This window comes from Pleurodeles waltl, chromosome 4_1 (genome assembly GCF_031143425.1).
Source record: "Pleurodeles waltl isolate 20211129_DDA chromosome 4_1, aPleWal1.hap1.20221129, whole genome shotgun sequence".
Taxonomy (NCBI): domain Eukaryota; kingdom Metazoa; phylum Chordata; class Amphibia; order Caudata; family Salamandridae; genus Pleurodeles; species Pleurodeles waltl.
The window spans coordinates 396,095,187-396,118,931 of record NC_090442.1 but is presented as its reverse complement, the minus strand read 5'-3'; the positions used below and the strand labels follow the sequence as shown (position 1 = coordinate 396,118,931).

The 23,745-nt window shown below is 46.4% G+C and overlaps 1 protein-coding gene across 8 annotated transcripts in view; it reads right to left on the bottom strand.

Moving 5' to 3' along the window:
• Positions 1 to 23,745, bottom strand: part of LOC138287785 (uncharacterized) — a 50,212-nt gene that overhangs the window by 6,006 nt on the left and 20,461 nt on the right. For 2 of the 8 annotated variants that reach the window (XR_011202278.1, XM_069228613.1), the window contains exons 2-5: positions 23,641 to 23,697; positions 23,406 to 23,532; positions 4,990 to 5,386; positions 1,081 to 1,184 (exon numbers count right to left, since the gene is read on the bottom strand). Coding sequence is in view for 4 of the 8 variants with exons in the window: in XM_069228613.1 (XP_069084714.1) it covers positions 1,122 to 1,184; positions 4,990 to 5,386; positions 23,406 to 23,532; positions 23,641 to 23,680 (627 nt within the window). In the remaining 4 variants the exon portion in view is untranslated. The other 6 variants (XM_069228610.1, XM_069228614.1, XM_069228611.1 and 3 more) reach the window with 6 other exon arrangements.

Sequence of the window (23,745 nt, the reverse complement as noted above, 5' to 3'; positions counted from 1 at the left end):
GTGTGGGATTTTGTTCCTATAAGTAACCGGGGTGACCTTTTCTACAATTCTATATGGGTCTTGGCTATCAACTTGTTTTTCGAGGATGGCAACAGAACCAAGACCTTACCACCTATGGGTAAGTCTCTTAGTCTTTTCCCTACATCTTGCTGTTTTTTCTGTTTCTCTCGGGTTTCTTCTAGATGTACCCTCACATCCTCCCATACCGAGTGTAGGTTTTCCTTTAATTGTTGGATATACTCTAGTATGTCTCTGCCTTCTTATTTTTCCTCTGATTGTTCTGCTGCCATATCTAGGAGAGTCCTCGGTTGTCTGCTGAAGACCAACTCAAATGGACTATGCCCGGTTGATGCTTGAACATGTGTTCTAATGGCATACTGGACCTGGGGTAACTTTTTATCCCAGTCCCTTCCTGATTCTGAGATCATCTTTTTTCAGGAGGGCCTTGATGGTTCTGTTGTACCTTTCTACCAATCTGTCAGTGTGGGGATGGTAGACAGAAGTATGTATTTGTTTTACCCCCAAAATATGAAAAATCTGGGATATGAGATGTGACATGAAAGAAGTTCCCTGATCTGTAGGGATCTCCTGAGGAAACCCTACCCTGGAAAATAACCCAATCATGGCATGTTCTACGTTTTTGGTGGTCATACCAGTAAGGGGTATTGCTTGGGGATAACGAGTAGCATAATCTACTAGTACCAAGATATATTGGTATCCCCTCGATGAGGATACAAGGGGGCCCACCAGATCCATACCTACTCTAGAAAAAGACACCTCAATGTTGGGCAAGGGAAGTAGTTGTGTCTTAGGGTCGTTAGACGGGTTTACCAGCTGACATTTAGGACATGTGCTTCAGAACATCCTTATAGCCGAAAAACCCCAGGCCAATAGAAGTGGCACAGTAGGTACTCTTCAGTTTTTTTCCCTGCCGTAATGAACGCACCCCACCTGACCATGCACCAGATAAAGTACCTTTATACAGAATGGGTTGGGAACAATTAGTTGGGTTTTCAGGTTTTCTTTCTGTTGTATAGTTCTATATAACAGCCCATTTTTTATAAGGAAATAGGGACCCACCTGTCCTGTTGGTTCGGGAACCGCAGCAGCCCACAAGTGTTTCAGGGAGGGATCCTCCCTCCGGAATACTCTGAATCATCCCGGAAAAGATAAGACCCTCTTTCCTGCAGAAAAAGGAGGGAGACGGTCAAGGGTTGTGTTTTCATGATAATGTCTTCTCTGTTCTCTTTTCTGTTGTCTACTAATCCTTGTTTTGTCCTCACCCAGTTCAAGACAGTTAGTGGAAAAAGGGGCATCGGCCATCAAGGAGCTTACTGGGTCCTGCGTACGTGTCTTGTCTAACAGGCCCTGAAAGTCTGGATAATCTGTGCCTATAATTATATCTTCTACCAGTTGCGGTATTCCCCCGACTCGGATCTACTGTTCATGTCCTTTCCATTCTGTCAGCCACAGGATATACCTTGCTGTCTCCATGTACACAGTTGATGACTACAATCTCCCCTTCTACCCACTGCTTGTCAGACACCATGTTTGCACTGATCACTGTTTGGCTGCACCCCAAGTCTATTACTGCCTAGTAGTTATCTTGTTTACCTTCATTATTTTTATATACTGAGGGGTCTTTCCTCTGGACCACAAGACTCTACCCCTTGTCAGTCCTATTTCCATCGGTTCTGGGGAGGGTAGCTTATGAAAACGGTTGCAAGTAATATGGCCCCACTCAGCACAATTATAACATTGAGAGCTTTTGCCGGGAAGCACATTAAGGCTACCTTCCTGGGGTGACTGTTGACTGGATTTCTGAGACAGTGTATTACTCCTCAAAGTTGGGGTTCACCACTTCGCAGGGGTTACTCTGAACTCGGGTGCTCTATGAAAAGCACATGCTAGTTGGATTGTGGTGGATATTGAAACGTCAGGATGTTGCTTAATCAAGTTCCTCGTACTAGCAGGTAGGGCTTTCAGGTATTGTTCCAACAGTATGGTCTGTATGACCTCTCTGGTACTGTCCGCAGACCTGGGATTCTCAGAGGGGTTCCATTCTGTTCTACAGAATTACAACCAATAGTGTTCTGTGTCGAACCCCACTCTTTCCAGTATAGCCTTCTTAACATCCCCATAAGGAGTAATCCCACATGGGTATACAGCTTGATAGGCAGATTGTAAAGTACCTGTTAAAAGTGGTGCTACATACTGTCCCCACCTGTTTTGGGGCCAACTAGCGGAGGTGGCTACTGTAGGAAGTTGGCGCTGTATATACTATCTCAAAGTGAGTGATAGTGTGCACAGAGTCCAAGGGTTCCTCCTAGAGGCTGATAGTGGCTAAATTAGATAATACTAATGCTCTATTATGTGGTAGTGTGGTCGAGCAGTAGGCTTATCAGAGGGTAGTGTTAAGCATTCGTTGTACACACACAGGCAATAAATGAGAAAACACACTCAAAGACTTAACTTTAGGCCAATAGGTTTTCAGTTAGAAAAATATTATTTTCTTAATTTATTTTAGAACCACAAGATTCAGAATTTAGGTAAGTACACAAATTGTAAGGTACTTCACACAGGTAAGTATGGAACTTTGAATTAAAACAGTAAGGTACACAGTTTTGGCGAAAATGGCAATAAGCTATTTTAAAAGTGGACACAGTGCAAAAATCAACAGTTCCTGGGGGACGTAAGTATTGGTTAGTTTCTTAGGTAAGTAAGGCACTTGCAAGTCCAGTCTCCTGGCCACCGTTGGGGGTTCAAGTTAACCCCAAAAACCCAGCACCAGCAACACAGGGCCAGTCATGTGCAGAGATCAAAGTAGGGCCCAAATAGCATATTCACCTATGGAGAACAGGGGTGCTCCGGTTCCAGTCTGCTAGCAGTTAAGTACCTGCGTCCTCAGGGAGCAGACCAGGGTTTTTTTGTAGAGCACTGGTGGGGGTCCCAGACAGGCACACAAAATACACCCCCAGAGACACAGGGACAGCCAGGTGCATTGTGCAAAGTAGGTGTCGGGTTGTAGATAGGAATCAATGGGGAGACCCGGGGTCGAAAACAAGAAGGATTTCCTAAGGCAGGGGTCAACTCAGGTCAGTGCACTGTCCTGACTGGTGGGTGACTCCTTCTTGTTTTTCCCATTATCTCCTCCGGACTTGCCGCCAAAAGTGGGGGCTGTGTCTGGAGGGGCGGACAGCTCCACTGGCTGGAGTGCCCTGGGGTGCTGTAACACCAGGCTTGAGCCTTTGAGGCTCACCGCCAGGTGTTACAGTTCCTGCAGGGGGAGGTGAGAAGCACCTCCACCCAGTACAGGCTTTGTTCCTGGCCACAGAGTGACAAAGGCACTCACCCCATGTGGCCAGACACCCGTCTGGATGTGGCAGGCTGGCAGAAACTGGTCAGCCTAGCATTAGTAGTTGGACTGGTATACAGGGGGCATCTCTAAGATGCCCTCTGTGTGCATTTCTCAGTAGATCTCACACTGGCATCAGTGTAGATTTATTGTGCTGAGAGGTTTGATACCAAACTTTCCAGTATTCAGTGTAGCCATTATGGAACTGTGGATTTCGTGTTTGACAAACTCCCAGACCATATACTGTTTATGGCTACCCTGCACTTACAATGACTAAGATTTGGCTTCGACACTGTAGGGGCATAGTGCTCATGCAACTATGCCCTCACCTGCGGTTTAGTGGACCCTGCCTTAGGGCTGTAAGGCCTGCTAGAGGGGTGACTTACCTATGCCACGGGCAGTGGGTTGTGGAAATGGCACTCTGAGGGGAGTGCCATGTCAAAATAGTCATTTTCTCCCCACCAGCACACACAAGCTGTGAGACAGTGTGCATGTACTGAGTGAGGGGTCCCCAGGGTGGCATAATACACACTGCAGCCCTTAGAGACCTTCCCTGGCCACAGGGCCCTTGGTACCAGGGGTAACATTAACAAGGGACTTATCTGTGTGCCAGAGCTGCGCCGATTGTGGATACAAAGGTACAGTTTAGGGAAAGAACACTGATGCTGGGGCATGGTTAGCAGGGTCCCAGCACACTTTCAATCATAACTAGCATCAACAAAAGGCAAAACGTTAGGGGGTAACCATGCCATCAGAGGCATTTTCCTACAGCTACCCTTTCGAAGTTGGTAAAAAAGGCATCCGGATCCTCACCCTCCTTGTATTTCTGTAGTACAGAATTCTGTATATTCTGGTGTACCCTGGTAGTAGCAATTGTAACTGTAAGCTTTTGCAGGGTGGTCTCATGGACTAACTGGTTATTTGCGATAATGGTGACTTGACTTTTTAGAGCTTTCTATAATGTCTCTCTGTCCGTCTGTACTTCTCTCACCTGCTCTTACCACACTAATTGTAGGTGCCATTGTCTCTCTGCAAGTTGGGTTATCATGTAATCCAGGATGGTTTCACCTCCACAGTCCCTTCTATTTTCCCCAGTCCTCTTTATCCCACTTCTGACACCAATGTGATAGGGTTTTCACAGAGGGTACAATGTTATAAGAGTCCTATTACACACACAGGCCAGTCAGGGAGGTGGTAATCGTTCTGTAGTCCTTTCTTGGTTTAGTCCTTTTCCTCTATTTGTCATCTTCTCTCTTCCAGGATCTTCTCATGCCCTCGGAATTGTTTGTCACCCGGGGTTCATAGGTAAAAAGAAACAAAGGCGAGGGTCAGGTAATTGATCTTGTCTATTCTTTTATACATGCAAAGAGGGGGGATGTGTGAGGGGGTTCTTTGTGCGCCGAAAATGTAGGCAGTGAACAGCCTTGTGAACTGGCTCTCTTCGAATCAAGCAAACTGTATTTGCCCCATAATGTCACCTGTGTGGCAAAGGGGGTCCCCGTGAGTTAGTGTGGTCGCAAGCTAGGGAGGACTTAAGTGACTATTCAAGCGTGCTCCTCGTTCCCCACACCTTTCCTCTCCCCCCCTGCCCTTTTTAATATTGTGCAAATCCGTCCACATAAGTGGTTGCATACCTGAAAAAGCATGCCTCTTTGCTTCTCCCCGGTTTTCCCGACAGTCCTGTTCTCCCTCCGCTCCGCTACTTCTCTGGGTCGGCTCCGCAGTCCCTTCTGCCAACGGAAGACTCCCCTCACGGTCTGGTACAGCTCCTCGACTCCTCCTTCTCCCCGCCGTATCAATCCTCGAGCTCCCAGGCCGGCTTCCTTCCCCTCCTGTCCTCTCTCTTCCGGCTCCTTTTCCTTCTCCCTGATGTTGGTATGCTTCCCTATGTATACCAACATAACTCTTGCGATTGTCCCCCTGTGGCACTGGACAGACAGTTTGGAGCTTGCCGGCCTGTTTCCTTCCGTAACAGAACTCGCCTCCCTATTACAATCTTGGACCATATTCACACAGTTTGTCCTTGTTGATCTAAAATGATATATGCAAAGTTATTAAAACACAATAACTATGCGCCTCATCTTAAAGTAGTATTATTTCTTCCAGTCACACTATTAAAAGGCCCAGACAGTAAGCTGTCTGCAAAAGCTTAATTTTATTATGGAGCCAATAGGTGCACTACGTTGCTAAACTCCTTTGAAGCACAAGTTACACCCCTATTTTATGTGGCCACAATCTAGGCATCAGACACATATGTTCTAAATTAGGTGGCTGTCCAAGAAGGAAAAAATGTGGAGGATCCCAATGTGCATTTTATCAGCACATCATTGTCAACACAATGTGCCACATTCGGTTTAATCTTAGGATATCCAAAGGCAGAACAAGCATATTGATATTCTTACTGAGCAGACTAATGTAAATGAGCACAAATTTGCCAACACTGGTTATAATGGAGGGAGAATATGAGGTGATTGAGATTGCTTACATATTCGCCCTGGACTTCAACCTCACCCGAAAGGCACACATCATCAGGTAAACCACAATTAGTACCAGTTCTTTCTATTGAATAAGTGAAACCGTTCCTTCCTGAAAGCAATTCCAGAACTGCGGTTTGTTTAAGCTCATGTACTTTTGTATCTGGATGGTTGCAACACTCTGTTCCCAGACTCCCTTAGTAAGGGCATCCTGCATGCTACAGCACTCATCATCATTGGAACTCTACTGGCTCTCTTTGCCAGCCCATACCATCTTCAAACAAAGCTGCATCATTTACAAATTCATCACAACCAACACCTTCGCCTAGCTGCCAGATAAGCTCACCACCTCAGTGGGTCTTGGCATACTTGCTGCCAAGATATTATCACACCGAGGACAAAGAAGTGCAAAAAGAGAAAAACAAGTTAACAGGCATTCTCCATTAATGCACCCCAGATCTGCAACAATGTCCTTGTGTCCATCAGGACCACCTAAACCCTTCTGATTTTGTGACGAGGAATAAACAAAGTTACAATGCACCTCTACTTTCAGAATCCTCTAATCATTCATTGACTGTTCTTGCCTTTGACCGTGTACAGCGTCTGCTATCTTTTACTACGTTTACACTACACACAAATACCACATACACACATAAATATACATAACAGACCGGTCCAAATTACTATTCAAATGTAATCTTACACCGTTTCAAGTACTGCACTTCTGTAGAATTGGAAGGCTCTTTTAAAAATCCGTAAAGAGATTATAACAAAATACTGACAATTAGACAACAATGTGTCTTTCAGTCTATAGCAGTTACAAGATTTACAGAAAAACAGTCAGTTTTTTTAAAGAAATGATCCTCACTAGGAGCTGGCTTGGGTCCAATTGAAAACAATTCGTTTTAAATAATCATTCTATATTGAGACTAAGGGGGCCCTTTTATGGGTAGGTTTTAATAGTAATTATGTTGTATACTTTGAGAAAACAATACACAAAAGAATAAATGTTTGGAGATGACTTTGTTAACAAAACTACAAAACAATCATCAGACTTCCAAGGGACCTTTATACTTTCTTAAATGTATGACTAGATGTGACTGTTTTAAACAATTAGCTGTTTTTAACTTTTTCTATTTTGTAATATGGTGTTGATTAACCACAGAGTAGCCTTTCTCTTTTTCTCTTTCAGGGCTACATCTGAAGCAGCCATGATTGGGTCCATGCTTTCATTAAGCAATGATCTGGAGTGACTGGCATAGAGAGGCAGAACAAGTTCTATGTGAGACGTGGGAACAATGTGACCACAGATGTTTACCAAGAGAGCAAGCTGCTGGGTTGAAAGTTAAACACGTGTTACAGCTTTCACTCTATCATTCAGGCATGAATGCCCCTTCACGAAATGTATTTGTCCTGTTCATGAAATGTATTATCATTAAAGAGTAACTGATATTAGGGTAATCAACCCTGCAGTTCTGAAAAGGATATCACACAAATCACGCAGAGACCTGGGCAATTTAATTATATGCAGGCCCCTGGATTACACTAGTCTTGAAATTTAATTTTCAAGCTTAAACTAGCCTGATTTAATGGAATGCACAGTTGGATCCTCTGTACAGAAAGGAGAGAGAAATCAAGGGTTAATATTGTTATGATTATTACTGACATGGTTACAAACTTTTAAACACAACACAACACAACACAGGTATTTAATTTAAAGTAATCCCATCAGAAGTCAGAGGCTTATTGTAAGGCAGCATTAAAGGATAGCCAGGACTACCTCTCTTCATTTAACCTATCCCAGTAGACATTCCGGTATGACACATGCACAGGTTCTCACCCAAAATGTACTTCCTTTCGATTCCCTGCAAATGAGGTTAGCGGTTTACTACTGCATCGAGGAACAACTGAAAGTCAATTGGTAAAAAACAAATTCAGGGTCTCGTTTACAAGAATCTGACGCATCTGCTCCGATGCGTCAGATTTTGTGCGCTGCCCTACGAGACCCTAACGTTACCATGGATGCACTGTATTTACAATACAGTGCTCTATGATGCGTCAGAAATTTGTAAAGCGGGGAAGCTGGGATTGTTCCCACGTTTTCCTGTTTCACATTATACAATTCTGCCACTAGTTGGGTAGCTCTTGCTTGCTCCCATTCTCTATCAAATGTTATTTCTTTGTCTTTAATTATTGGCACATGTTACTGCGTGAGCGGCAGGCACCAAGAGCCAGGCGCCTGACTTGAGCCTAGATCAAGCCTTCAGTGGCTCGCCCAGCTCTATGAATGTGTGGGGTCATTTTTTTAAAGGTATGCGAACCAGAAAATGAATAGGTAGAGCTCCGAACTGTAGACATGATGGCACCTGATGTTACTGTGTTGGTGTTACTGCGTGGGTGGTAGGCAGAAGTCACATGAAAAGTCACCTTGTTTTGTGCTCGAGGGCCCAATAGGCCCTCAAGCTGCACAAAGAGTCAGGCACCTGACTTGAGCGTAGATCAAGCCTTCAGTGGCTCACTCAGCCAGCTCTATTTTTTTGGGGGGGGGATCATTGTTTTGAGGCATGCAAATCAGAAAATTAATAGGGAGAGCTCTCAACTGTGCTGAAGTTAGACTCTTGTTCAGACAGCATCTTATTCACAGGCAGTGTATTATATAACATGCATTCCATTTACTGAACAATTAATATTTCAAACAATTGTATTTAATCATTTTGAGCATTATCATCCTATGACTATGTGATTTTTCAAACACACTACATCTCCTTACAAGGCCCATGAGGATTAAGCTTCAATGAACCAATGTTTTCACTAAAACGTGTCAACTGTGCTACCACTTAGCTAATACAATTCCTATGGAATTACAGATGAATAAGTAATAACCCTTTCTCTAATGAAATTAAACTTGGATTAGAAATATTTATATTGATCTCAATAAATGGAGCACCCATTTACACTACCTGTATGTAAATTGTATGAGCATTACTAAATGTGTGAAATCGGGTGGACCAAAAGGGTCACCCTCACTTCAACGCATTCCTATGCACTTACTTCTGAATAAGTAATCATACTTGCTCAGCAGGAAAATTACACTGGCTCTCAAATATTTATGATGTTTTTAAATTACTCCACATTCCCATACAAGGACCCGACAATTTCCATACAGATAACTGGGGTGTTGCTCCATTTAAAGATCAAATCTGTTTAGTGAAAAGTTTAAAAAACACACACTTGCTTGCCTACATTCAATAACTGGCGAGGAACAAGTATAACAAAAACTTCAACCCCAACCCTCGTCCTCCAACCAAGGGCTCTAATCCATTTTGACATGAGGCAAAAAGGACGCATTTACTTTTAGAAATGTATCCTATTTCCCCGATTTGATCCACATTGTGTCCTGTACATACATCAGTGCCTAGAGACTTTGACCTGCTCTCAAACATTAATAGATTGAGTGCAGAGATAAAAAACCTTCAAGTATTGTGTACATGTGAGGTCCCAAGAATTCATTTGAGACAAAGGTAAGCAGTAGAGCCCATATTTTCTCAAAACTGTCATTGTTGCCTTCTAGAGAAAGTTTCTCCATGCCCAGAAGATCCCAGATCAGGTACAACATTAGACTATGGCCAGGAATCCTATCCATGCCCCACAATGAAGTAATCACTTGTTTCGTTGTACAGCATGCAAGAGGCATTTGTTACATCATTATTGAACGTAACAGACATTGTTGTTTATTAGGAAGATCTAAAATGATATATGCGGGGAATCTTAGACGTTGAGCGTCAAATGTAATTTCTATGTTGTTGGGGAAAAGCTTCCCAGTATTTATTCAACTTAGGTCAGTGTCAGAGTTGGTGCAGTAAAGTGTCGGGGCTCCCTCAACCCGTCCAGCTACATCCCAACTTCTCATGGTTCCATGTGTGTATTCTAGCAGGGGTGCACTACAAATAAGTAGATATTTTCCCAAATGCTTCTCTACCCGCTAGCTTCTTGGAGTTGTCCTGGATCAGCAAAAGAGATATTATTCCTTACTTCTGAGCAATCGGCCCAACACTGCTTCTCACTTCTTTTGACCTGGGGATTTCCGTAGTCTGTCATTCTGATAGCAGCTTGTACATTTCTGAAAGTAGGTATTTATCATTATCTGTTGTGAAGAGTAATTTTTTCATAGTAGTTTGCGGTCTACTAACATCTGGTTGCAGAATAGTATTGGCTTCTTAGTATCTGATTTGTAAGTGGTGTATACTCTCCATCTCTGGCAAGGTGTAATTTGACATGAGTTGTTCAAAAGGAGAAATTCTCCCTTGGTCATAAAGACTTACGACTCTTCTGCCACCAGATTTCTGCCCATTTGAAAACTCATCCCCTTTCAAAGTTGGTGGGAAATTTAGATTTTCCACAAACGGAGATAATGGGGACTGGAACAACAATAGTCCTCTCCTCTTCGCCATCTTGTTCCACATCGCATTGTTGTCCTGACTGGCGAGGTGCAAAGGACCTACACCCTATGTTTTTGGACAGGTAAGTAGCTTTCCAAATGTCTAACCCTGCTCTGCACTGGTCTCTAAATCACCAATGTTTTCCATATTTGTGCTCAATTCACAAACTGTGTATCTCAGTTGTGCCATTTAGCAGTAGTGCGCGCCATAAGGAATACCCAGCCATACCTCATTTGGAGTTTATAAGAAACCTTTCAGGCCAATCAAGGTGCCTTCCCAGACCAGATGAAGCCACCTATCATTTTCTGGGTCTTCGGTGGGGTTGCAGTAAAAGCAATGGGAAATGTAACATTATATAAGAGACTGTGTTTATTTTGACTGCAGTTATTTTACCTAGCCAAGACAGGCTATGTTGCTGCCAATTTCAGAGGTCTTGGTGGTGGTACATAAGAGGTTTTTATAGTTAAGGGAGGCAGTAGTCGCTATATAGGGGGCTAAGGAATTACATGAGACAGCTTGTTCAGGCCATTCGTTTGAATGCTGCTGTAAGATTGTGTCTTGCTGATTTTGTGGGACTGGGAGTTTTAAGATTTGAGATTTTTGTAAGTTTAGGAACAAACAATGGCTTCCTCAAATGTATTAAATTCTTCAACCAAGGCTGCGAGTGATTGGGATGGTTTTGCCAATGTTACTAGTGTGCCTCTGTATATATGAAGTATTTCTGTCAATCATAAAATGATTACAACAAATGTATATATATATATTTTTAAACTGTTTTTATTGATTATTATAAACTGTAAACAAACAGTGCAGTGCCGACATGCCCAATAAGAAAAGGAAATGTAGATTATGGTACAACATAATGGCGAAATCAAGCATGTACCAAACATGGGCCAGTCATATTCCATATACAAGGAAGAAACCCTGCCCCTCCTGACCACCACCCTTACTGCTAGGAATCCACATGAGACCAAACACAATATGCGATCTATGGGAAGTCAGGGTAATAAGGCCAAAACCATAATTGATCATCTCCAAAACACCGGATACATTATACACCATCCCCATCCTCATCCTCCGTACTGTCAGCAGAGACCACCTCCACCACACCAGAAACTCGCTCCAGCAGAGAGCCCCACACCTCTAAATCAGTGACCACCTTGTCATCCCTGCGCGTGCACCGCATGTGTTGCTCCTCAGCCACACCCCATTCCAGCAGGTCTCGTATCCATTCAGAAAACAGTGGATTCCGGGCGCTCATCTATCCAATCGCTACCCTATGCCTAGCCAGCACCAGCACCAGTTGCGCTAGCTTATATGGAACAGTCCGACCTCGCGGTTTCTGGAACACTCCCAACAGACAAGCCTTTGGTGTCACCTCTATCCCCAGGCCGGTCACATCCACAACCCTTTCCACCACATCATGCCAAAACCCGCTCACCGGCATACAAGCACAGGCCAGGTGCAAGAAAGAGGCACCGATCAAGCCACACCGAGGACGCCCTACTTTGTGTCCCGGGTCGATCCTATTTAAACGACTGCGCGTGAGATACGTTCTATGCACAAAGTTAAAGTGAAGCAACTTAAATCTTTTGTTACACAATACCTTACGCACCATAGACAACGCTAAGTCCCAATCAGGCTCAGACAGAGGAGCAGGGATGTGGAATTCCTATCGGACATCTTGTTTGAGGTCAAGGGCAACAAGTTTTTATGTTCACTTTGTCCTTGGGACAAGTAGGCCCAACCCTCTGCAGCACAAACCCTGTGGCTGCCTGTTTACAGAGAGTGGAACTCTCTGCAGTTGAGGTAATGTGTTTCCCAAAGATGATGCTGTTCGAACTTGTATTTATGGTTCATTATTTGAAAACCTTCATTATTAGGGTGAGTGCTGTAAATAAATGTTTTAAGGTCACACTTCACTACTGACGTTGGTTCCAGTACAAAAAAAAAAAACGTGTATACACATGTTTGAAAAGTTTAGGCTATGAGGCTAAGTATAATGCTCCCAGAATGCTCTCTGATTAGATGCAAATGAAGTGTCATTTAGTAAAATGTTTTGATGCATGCTAGTATTTCCCAAAAATATTTCGAATGGAAAATCAGTGTAACCATTTTCAACACTATTATGGGAAGCATGAAAATAAACAAACACTGACAAAGCCAACTGATCTGACATATTTTTATAAGTCTTTTAGTTTCATCAATGCGTGTCTTGTTTTGACATGGCTTTTGTAACACTTTATTGTTGTGGGAGCTACCAGGCCCTCAACATTGTAACAAACACTGGCAAAAAAAAAAAAAAACGTTTTTGAACTCCAAAAGCACACGTTGCCACCAGTGGCATAACAAAGGCCCCGCAGCCGCCCTCCAGGGGGCCCCTTCAGCACAGCACCTGCCCTGAGTGAGTCTGGAGAGGGAGCTCCTCCATGTTCTTTGCAAAGGGGCACCCTCCAGTTTCGTTACGTCACTGATTGCCACTGTTGTTCCTGACACTGAACAAAACTACTTTGTGTGCCAATATGCTCCTTGTGGAAGAGAAGAATGCGATCACTCACAGTAAAGCCAGCCAAAAGAGAGAGAAATAGAAGTTTAATAAAAACAAAATGTCTTTGTTAACACCAGACCTAATTAGGGACCAAGACCCACATGTAGGTAGCTTTTTGCATGTCACAAACAGCGACTTTCGCTGTTTGCGACGTGCAAAAAGCACATTGCGATGCACAAACCCAGTTTTGCGATTCGGTAACCTGGTTACCGAATCGCAAAACGGGTTTGCGACTCGCAATTAGGAAGGGGTGTTCCCTTCCTAATTGCGACTCGCAGTGCAATGTAGGATTGCTTTGCGAACGCGGGCGCAAGCCAATCGCAGTTTGCACCCATTTCAAATGGGTGCTAACACTTTCACAAAAGGGAAGGGGTCCCCCTGGGACCTCTTCCCCATTGTGAATGTCACTGTAAACATTTTTTCAGAGCAGGCAGTGGTCCTGCGGACCACTGCCTGCTCTGAAAAAATGAAACTAAAACGTTTCATTTTTGTAATGCATCTCGTTTTCCTTTAAGGAAAACGGGCTGCATTACAAAAAAAAAAAAAAACTGCTTTATTGAAAAGCAGTCACAGACATGGTGGTCTGCTGTCTCCAGCAGGCCACCATCCCTGTGAGGCCGCCATTCGCAAAGGGGTCGCAAATTGCGACCCACCTCATGATTTTTCATGAGGTGTGCATTTGCGAAGCCCTTGCGAATCACAGATGGTGTCAGGGACACCATCCTACATTCGGATTTGCGACTCGCAATTTACGGGTCGCAAATCTGAACCTACCTACATGTGGCCCCAAATTCTTAAAGAAAGTCACAAAAGTGCACCCATGGTATATGTCGTACCCCTATAAAATATTTGTGAACTGTATTTTAGCATGGGTAAATACGCATGTGTAGATTTTCTCATGTGAAAATCTATTGAGCATTTGCAAGTTCATTTTCCCTCCAGCCACTTTCTTCCCAACCCTGGAAGAAGTTCTAATTCTGCCATTGTCAGGAGTAAATGTCCAACCTTTCTTATTATGGGAAAATATTAGAGAGAAGCTGGTGAAAATCTTTAAAACATGCAGGTTAGTAGGTTTGCAGACTCAAAGGCATTCCAGCCCTGGAACTATTGCTTTACTGCTTCCTCCAGCCCCAGTATGCAGATCTGCAGAAAGGTGGAAAAATAAGGAAATTGCTACAGTAGGGATTGAAACTGCAAGTATTCAAGCCCTACTATGGTAGTAGCCCTGGCATAATCAGAGAGGCTATTATCAGAGCTCTTACATAATGAGATTGCTGCTATAATTTGGCACCACACTACATGGCACCAAAGGAACAAGTAGATCTTTTTACAGGACAAGTAGATTTGAGAAGCAGCGTGTCCCGTGGACAAGTAGATATTTTAATAAATTCCACACCCCTGGAGGAGCCCCCAGATCCCTCTCCCAAGTCCTGCGACTCACTCCCACCACCACTGCCTGGTCTTCACAGAGCGCTTTATCAAAGCGAGTAATCAGGTGCAACTCATCGCCCCAATTAAGCAGGCCATGTAGTACTGAGGAGGCCACAGGTGCCACCGGGAACCCACTCCAAATTTCAAGCGCCAAACTTTTGATCTTAGCATATTGAAGGAATTGACAGGGTCCCAGACCGAACAAGTCCCTGGCCTCAGCAAAAGAGATTAACTCACCAGTAGGATAAAGACCACCCACTACTTCACAACCCCCCATTCTGCAGGCTTCCACAGACATCAACTGCTCCATTTCCCGGAAGGGCTGAAGATCCCATATTCTGAATTCCCTGTCAAAAGGGGCCCGTTTAAGCACATGTTTGACAGCCTATTCCCAGATCCCGGCAGCAACCCTTGCCAATCGTGGAACGATAGTGGCAGACCTTCCACCTGCCATCAAAGGATATGCCAGTGCCTGTCTGTCCAACACTCCAGCAAACAGTCTTGTCTCTCAGTTATCAGTATCTGTCAGCCACTTAGCAGCAAACTGCAAATGGGCCGCATAATAGTAGTGTCTAAGATTGGGTATCGCCAACCCTCCGCATTCAAGTGCACCTTGTAAAACCGATAATGCCACTCTACTACATCGCCCAGACCACACCAATGAAATTAAAAGGCTGTCCAACCTACGAAAGAACTGAGGGGACAATGGATACATAGAATTTTGAACCAAGTAAAGGCACTGCGGCAAAAAGACCATCTTTGCTATCGCTGCGCTACCCATGACAGATCGAGGCAATTTATTCCAAAAAGAGACCGAGCACTCCACACCAGCCACCACCCGTTTGACATAATGTGTATTATGCGCAGCCACCGTATGCGTGACCCAAATACCCAAATAACAGAAACTCTCAGTGTCCCATCGGAGGCCGGCCTCAGGTAGGTCGGCCCGAGGGACTCCACGGAGGGAACTCAGGGGAAACAGGAGCGATTTTTTCTGATTGACCTTCAGGCCAGACACAACCCCAAAAATCTCGATCCTTTGTAACAACAACATAACCGAGACACTAGGGTCCCGGAGATACACTAGTGCATCATCGGCATACAATGAAACCACGTGAGTGGACTGCCCAACCCCAATCCCCCAAGGGGCCATACTCTCCCGAAGCCATATTGCAAGTGGTTCCATGGCTATAGCAAAGAGAAGAGGTGACAACGGACAACCCTGCCTCGTACCCATACCTATCTCCCAGGCATCAGACAGCCCCCCCCCCCACTCGTACCCGTGCAGTAGGAGCAGTGTACAGTAGCCTCACCCAGGCACAGAAACCAGGACCAAACCCCATACCCCACAATACTTCCAGCAGATACCCCCACTCAACTGAATCGAAGGCCTTCTCAAGATCCAGAGACACCAATGCCATCTCAGTGTTCTCACTCTCCGTCTCATAAAGCACATGTGCCAGCCGACGCAAATTGTAAGACGTGCTGCGACCAGGGATAAACCCACACTCGTCCTTGTGCACCAGTCCCAAAATCACCCCTCGGAGTCAAGAGGCTAGGACTTTGCAAAGGGTCTTTACATCACTATTTAACATCGTGAGCAGAAGATACGACGATGGATCAATAGGGTCTCATCCCGGCTTAAGCAACAAACAGATTATGCCCTGTCGCATTGAATCTGGCAACTTGTTGCACTCACAAGATTCCTCAAACACCTCCAGAAGCTTCTCCCTCAGAGTCAACGAAAACGTCTGATACAATTCAATAGGAAACCCGTCGCCACCAGGAGAGTTAGATTTAGACATCGCTTCAACTGCGTCACTCAGCTCCTCAACAGGAATCACCGCATCCAGAGTTTCTCTACTCTCCGCATCCAATCTAGGAAGGCAAATTTTTTGCAAGAAACCCCCAACACCCTCTCCTGGTGGAGCCGGTCCAGCCCTGGAAACCGCACGCAGGTATTCAGCCAGAACCACCAATATGTCTGCCCGATTCGTAACTGTTTCACCTTTCGCAGATCGAATATGCAGTATAGGGAGGGACTCCACCTCCCTCTTCAGAATCCATGCCAAAAGCTTGCAAGCCTTATCCCCTTCACGGTGTAGTCGCTGCCTGTAGGCTTTGAGGGTAACCCTGCTCAAGGAAACCCAGCAATCATTGACCTCCTTACGTAATCTAAGTTCTCTAGTGGTTGGGTGCTTCCGCTGCAGGGCACCCAATCTCTCCTCCAGTCCAGACAGCTCACTCTCCATGCGCCTGCACACTCCACACATCATCCCAATGCACACACCCTGCACCACCACCTTCAATGCCTCCCATTCCAGACCCCTGGAATCAACCGTGTTCCAGTTCAACTCCATACAACCAGTAATAGCTGCACCAACGCCCTCTCTGCACCCCACATCCACAAGAAACTCTGCTGGTAGTCGCCAACTATGTGCAGTACGAGCACCCGCCACCCCTCATTGCAATTGCATCAATACATGAGCATGATCAGATAGAAACCGACCCAGATGCGTGAACTCCAAAACCCGGGATCCACGAAGGCCAGCCAGGAGAAACCTATCCAACCAGGCATGAGTATGATGCGTTCTAGAATGACAGGTAAACTCCCTACCATACGGATGCAACTCCCTCCAACCATCCCACAGCCCCAACTGTCGCATCACATCTGTAAGTGATCTCACCATCTGAGGCTTAGTACCACACTTCGAGGGGTCACAATGTAACTCGCCATTCAGCACGCAGTTATAATCTCCTGCCCAAATAATAGGCCTATCCACACCTTCCCCCAGAATCTCCGGAATTTTGGTATAGAAGAAGGGATCATCAATATTGGGTGCATAAGTATTAGGAATGACGGGTAAACCATCCAGCATGCCCTCAATAAGAACATACCTTCCCTCAACATCAGCTTCACTATACGTGTGGGTAAAGAGAACCCCAGGAGCCACTCACACGGTCACACCCCTCGAGTAGGAGGAGAAGGAGGAAGAAAACATTTGACCCCGCCATTTCTTAGATAACTTCTGCGCCTCCTCCTCCGTCATATGCGTCTCTTGGAGGCACGCAATCTGCCTCTTTAAAAATGAGTGAACCCTATATTTCTTGGTATAACTCTTCAAGCCCTGACGTTCCAAGTCATTATGTTAAGTCAGCGACCCATAATGGTACTGAATTCCCAACTCACCCACTACAGAACCCCCCCTAATCTAAGAGAGGTATCCAATGCCCATCACGCCATAGCACGTGCACTGTAATCCCAACAATGAACATCGGTGAACTGTGTCAACTAAACCACACAAACGTCCCACCCCACCCCGGAAATACAGCATAACAACTGAAACGAACCATGATACTGCAGGTCCAATCTATAAATGCTGTCAGGACTACAGCCTAATCCCCAACCCCCCATTCAAGGCCTACCACAATTGTGGAGTGATAATCCCTCACCCCGGCAACCCAAGCACTTTGCCCACCCAAAAACCTTCAATGCAAAAAGACATTAAAAGAACAGTGCCCCCTCCCCCCCAAGCATTAATGTCCAGCGGGACCATACTATAAGAGAGCCACTTCTGAGCTCACCATAGCATCACACAGTATCATTCTCTAGAAGCGGCCGCTCCCAGAAGATGCCAGTTCACCAGGAAGATCGCCAAACGGACAGAGAATCAGCTCTGCATGGAAGTCGCCAAAGAGTCCAAGTCCGGCCCTGCACCAGTGCCAGCCACTGATTCATCAGGAACCACAGCCATTGTTCCATCTTGTTGTATCTCGACCCGAGGGGCAGGGACATCCACCACTTCTTGATCCATAGAATCCATTGTCCGTTCTCCCCCAAGATTCCGCCAATCAGATCAGTCAGCCCCAGAGGATCGATTCACCACTCCACGAGCCCCAGTCAGCCTGCCCAGTACCGCCTTATCCCACATTTCCAGCCATCTCCAAACCTCCTCTGGTTGCTCAAAGAAATGGGACCTGCCTCTAGAGAGTATCTTCAAACGCGCCGGATATAAAAGCATATCTGATATTCATTGCGCGGAGCTTCGCCTTCACCTCCCAAAAACTCTTTCGCGAGTTCTGAACCTTGTTGGTGTAATCAGTATAGATGGAAATCTTCCTATTTTCAAACACCGCCTTGTCCGAGTCACGAGCTGCCCTCAGAACATAGTCCCTGTAATTCAGGAGGTGAGCAATGGTGGCCCTTGGAGGCGCATCAGGCCGAGGCGGCGCCACAAGCGCTCAATGTGCCCTCTCGACCAAAAACACTCTGGAGAGACCCACAGGCTGCAGAACATCCCTGATCCAGTATTCCACGAAGGCCTTGACCATAGTCTCCCCCGACCGTTCTGGGAAGCCCAACAGTCTAATATTATTTAGCCGGGAGCGACCTTCAGCATCCTCCAGCCGCGCCTCCAATCTGCCAACCGTAGAGCCAGCCTGTGCCATTTGCTTTCGTAGAGTTCCCACCTCTGCCTGTAGCTCCACAATCGAGCCCTCCGCCACCTTAACCCTGTCCGAAACCTTTCTGAGGTCCGCTCTGAACAGGTTCACCTCAACCGCCACCGTTTCAATCTTACCCTCTAGTGCCACTCTGGCTCCCTGAATGGCTGCAAGAATTTCTGCTTGCGACAGTTCCTCCACAGGCAACAACCCACTCTGTCCGCCATCCGACCCTGCCACCCGGATGACACTCAGCGGTGTGGGCACAGCAGTGGTATATTGTTCCATGGTATTGCCCTGCGACACATCAGTCTTCCGATGTCGTACCATCACAGGGCAGTCAACGCACAGCCTGTGTCCTCCAGGCTAAAGCCCAATATGAGAAAGGGTCACCTGCAATTCACAACACCCAAGGCCAGTGCTCACCTCCTGGGCACCCGGCACCCAAACACCCCAGCACCAACAGGGGTTGTCTAGCGCCAATAAGCGAAGGTCCAAAGAGAGTGCCGCCGCAGTCCGCTCACCCTCCAGGCCAGCAGAGCCAAACAGAAGATCCAAAATACTTGAAAGCCCCCACCAAGTCAGGGATGAGAGCTCCCTGTCCAGGTAGCCCTTTACTCCAGCCCCATATGTCCAAATGACCAACAGGGAAAACAGGCACTATGTAGAAGCCCCCAGTCAGGATCTGCGCAGGATTACAGCCTCAGTCTCCAGCACCTCAGCCCAATCGCCCTCCAGGTATGTCCAGAGAATCAGGCACGCTTCCTTCTCCACATGGGAGACATCTCCGCCAGTCCTCAAGGTTCGGCACCAGCTCACCAGGCAGACCCAATCCGGGCCGGATCGTCTCTCATCCTACAGCCCCTCAAGTGAGCCACCAGTAGACAGGAAATCCCCATCCAATCACTGAGGCCGTGCAGAAGCTCCAGGGAGCGGGCACACTCCTCATCGGCTCCGATCGCGTGGCTAGGCAGCAGCCGCGACCCCGACCACCCAGCCAGCACTGTGCTGCGCGAGGCCGAGATCACCACAGCAGCCTGTCCCCTCCAAGCGTCAGCGGCAGGAACAATCGGCCGCCACCAGCAGGTAAGAGGAACCCTCGTCTGAACTCTGCGCCGGCAGGAGTTCCAGGGGAGGGGCACACCCCTCACCAGTTTCGATTGCAGCACCAGGCCGCAGCTGCGGCCCCGCAGTCAGCCCATGCCGTCCTGCGTGAGGCTGAAATCACTGCCCCAAGCCCGTCTCTGCCGATTTTCGGCAGGCGGACACAACCAGCCACCACAGGAAACCCACAGACGCCACCCGGAGGGCAAAAACATACAAGGGCACCCCAGGATCAAGGAAGGATGTCGCCGGGGATCGGGAGCTCACTAGGAGCACGTCCCGCCAGCCATGTTGCCTGGCCAGCCCAGAATATTTGATTTAAAAAAATACTAAGCAGCAATAAAAGCTTAATTTGGTTGCCACAGTGTAGTCAGTAAGCAATGCACAAGCTCTGAATAAAAAGAAACACATTGATGAATTACATCATTAAAAAGCTGTAAGATAAATCTAAAAACACATGTGAATGCCACAATAAAGGAAGCAGTTTGATCGATAAAACAGAATTTGATTGCTCTGTAGTGGACCTAATATTTGATTTGTTAAAATGTTTCTGAAGATACAATTTTTCGGATTTAACATTATAGAACAGGTACATAGACTACACACCATTGTTATGATGAGGATTCCAAGGTTTTTCGAAATGAGCCAAAGGAATATAAAGTGATCTGAATCTCAAGTATTTCCTTTTCTTTGAGGCCTTTAAAGTAGAATCAAAGAAAGGTTGCTTATAATTTAAGTAGGAATTGTAGACTAAATCACTGTGTTTGTAATTTGATAATGATTCAAGGCCTCGGAGATGCCAAAAAAGTGCTTCTATTTATTCTCAAGACATTCAATGAGCCAGGCTCCATTCATAGCGGAAAGCAGCTTTGCCCCTATCATGTGGGAGCAGTGCCTACCTAATTAGGGGAGTGACATAGGAGCTGAAGACGGGCCTGTCTCAAGGTTTTATCATCTTGAAACCAGGACTCATGTAATTTACAGTAATGCAAAGAGGGAGTGCTACAAAAAGGGTTGAAAACTGTGAGAAAATAGGATTAAGTGGCAGAATCACTCCATTCGCTGGCTAGGTCACAGGTTAAATCTGGCCCCTCAACCATCACCTCAGAATATTCCTGGGAAGACTCAATCTGAAGTCCTAGACAGAAGAAAAATCCTAACTTCTGACTTTTGCTGGCAGAAGAGGACACACACAAGGACTTCTGAAACCTGCTGGTAAGGACTGGAGCTGCTCTCCAAATGACAAGTGCTGCATCAGAGACACAAAAGGCACGAGACTCCTGACTCCAACAAGGCTCAGCTGACTACAGAGAACTTGAACTTGTAATCTTGCAAGAGACATATATGGAGAAAGATATGGTGTCCAGAAGCCTGCTGTTAGGAGGTAGGAGCTACAAGTTTGACCAAAAAGAAGCTTTCCAAGAAGTAGGAGACTGAGGCCCTCATTATGGCTTTGGCTGTCTTTTTCAATGACCGCCAAAGCCACTGCAGCCAGCATACCGCCAGTGCTGACCCCCATATTGGAGTTGTCGTTGGACTTACCCCCAACCACATGGCCGACTGAGTTGAAGAGGCGGTTGCATCACCAGCACCACCATGCCAGCAAGACTCCCCCACCGTATTACGAGCTGTAATACGGCTTGCCGGCATGGTGGTGCTGGCGGTGCAAAACCGCCGGGACCCACCCCCTCCCGGATGACCTTCTTGACAGAGAAGGTAAGTGATCGTCTGAAGGGGGGGGCATGTCTGTGTGTGTGAGTGCATGTGTGGTAGTTTGAATGCGGGGGTGGAGGGTGCCTGCGTGTGTGAGTGCGAGTATGCAGAGGGGTGTGTGGTATGTATAAGTATGCAGAGGGGTGGTGAATGCATGCATGTATGTGAGGAGTGGTTTTAATGCGTATGGGTTTGCGATTGAATGTGAATGTTTGTGTGTGTGTGTGTGCGCGTGAATGGGGGTGTTCGTGTGCGCGTTTGTATGGGTGTGCCTGAGTGCATGAATGCGTGTTTCAGTGTGCATGTTTGAGTGTCTTTCTCCGAGTGAATGTGGGTGTATGTAGCGAGTGCGTAGGTGAGTGGGGTGCATGTTTGTAAGAGTGTGGACATGTGTGTGAACGTGTGGGGATGCGTGTGCCGGCAACACGAATGTCGCCGGATGCGTTACCCCCTGTGTTTTCGTGGCGGGGTAACCAGAAACACGAGGGGTGACTATAAGTGCCACTACAGGCCTTGCTGCCCTTGGGGGGATATTTAACCGGCAACAGCTGGGGACGGGATGGTGGCATGACAGCACGGAGCTGAAGGTTGACATCAGCAGCCTCGGAGGACCAGCTAATTGCGCCAATGGAATGTAAAGCAGGCAATGCTACAGGCATTTGTGGGAGAGAGACCCCAACAGGATAACTCCTAGCATCAACCCTGAAGTCACACACTTTACCCTCAAAGGGACAAGAACAACTTAAATAATGGTGCCCTGTGCACAGCAACTTCCATCGCCTGCGATGGGGGTCAGAAAGAGGTGGACTGCTGCAGCATACATCCTCAGCGGAATTTGCTGAACATCCCCATGGTCAGGAACCCTAAACACATGAGCTATATTGGAGAGGCTCTGGGGTCCTGGGAGGGCCCCAGAAGGGAGCTATGTGATGATCCTGGATGGAGCAGCGTGAAGGGACACCAGAGGAGCATGCCAAAGACACACCGTTGCCCGGTGGGACTTGAGAGACCCCAGGGGGCTGACCTGAGTACAATATCCAATTCAGTGTGCTGCTACCTCCATCCCCTATCTCGGGGTACAGTTGGCTACCTCGGCAAAAGTAACCGTGACCCTAAATTACCGGGCCTTGCTTCAGCAGATTAAAAGTGACCTAACATGATGGAGGCAATATTGTCTCTCCTGGCTTGGCCGAATAGCCGCCCTAAAGATGACTGCTCTTCCAAAGATTCTGTTTTTATTCCAGGCTCTCCTGACAGAACCTGTTAGGAATGGGGTCTCTAGTTGGCAGTGATTTACACCCTATCCAAGTAGGGACCCCTGCTCACCCCCTGGGTAGCTTGGCACAAGCAGTCAGGCTTATCTCAGAGGCAATGTGAGCAAAGTATTTGTATACATACACACAGTAACACAGTGAAAACACCACAAACGTACTCCACACTAGTTTAGAAAATTAGGCAATATTTATCTGAGTCAAACAAGACCAAAACAATAATAATCCAACATACACAAGCAGATACAAAGTTTCAAAGAATAAATCTTAGTAAAGCGCTTAGAAACACAATAGCTACAACTAGGGATATCACAACGTCTTGACAGAGTTTTTCCAAACAGTCCGATGCCACTCAGGGAGTGCAGGTCGGTCATGGAGTCACCCTGACCCAGGTACAGTGCCTTGGAAAATGAGGAAACAAGGATGTTGCACAAAGCTAGGGACGTGAGGCGTTGCTGGAACCAGTACGGCGTTGGTTCCTTACTGCTACCAGGGAGGTGAGATATTGGTGACGGGCACCGCATGCATAATTGTGGAGGCCCCTTTAAGATGCAGCGCGTAGCCTGTAAGGATATGTGCACCACCAGGACGACTGCTCGTCGTTAGCTTCCTTCGCCTAGTACTCACCTATGTTGACGCTCCATCCTCTTCTCGTTGCGTTCTTCCAGAGTGCTTGGCGTCTTCATGCGGCCATTCCTCTTCTCCGTCTGGTCGCTGGTTTCCCTGCTTCTGTTCACGGTAATCTGCTGGCAACTTTCAAAAGATAATCAAAAGACATTATTCAATTGGCAACCTATACATTTTGGTAATACTTACGAATTGTACTAAAGACAAGAAAGAAATACTTATCGGAAATACTTATCTGATGGAATCCTGTTGAAAGGACTGGTGAAGTCAATCATTTTTTCTTGTTGTTCTACTAGAGGAAAGAAAATACATTTATTTTTGTTTTCAGCAGTGTTTTGTT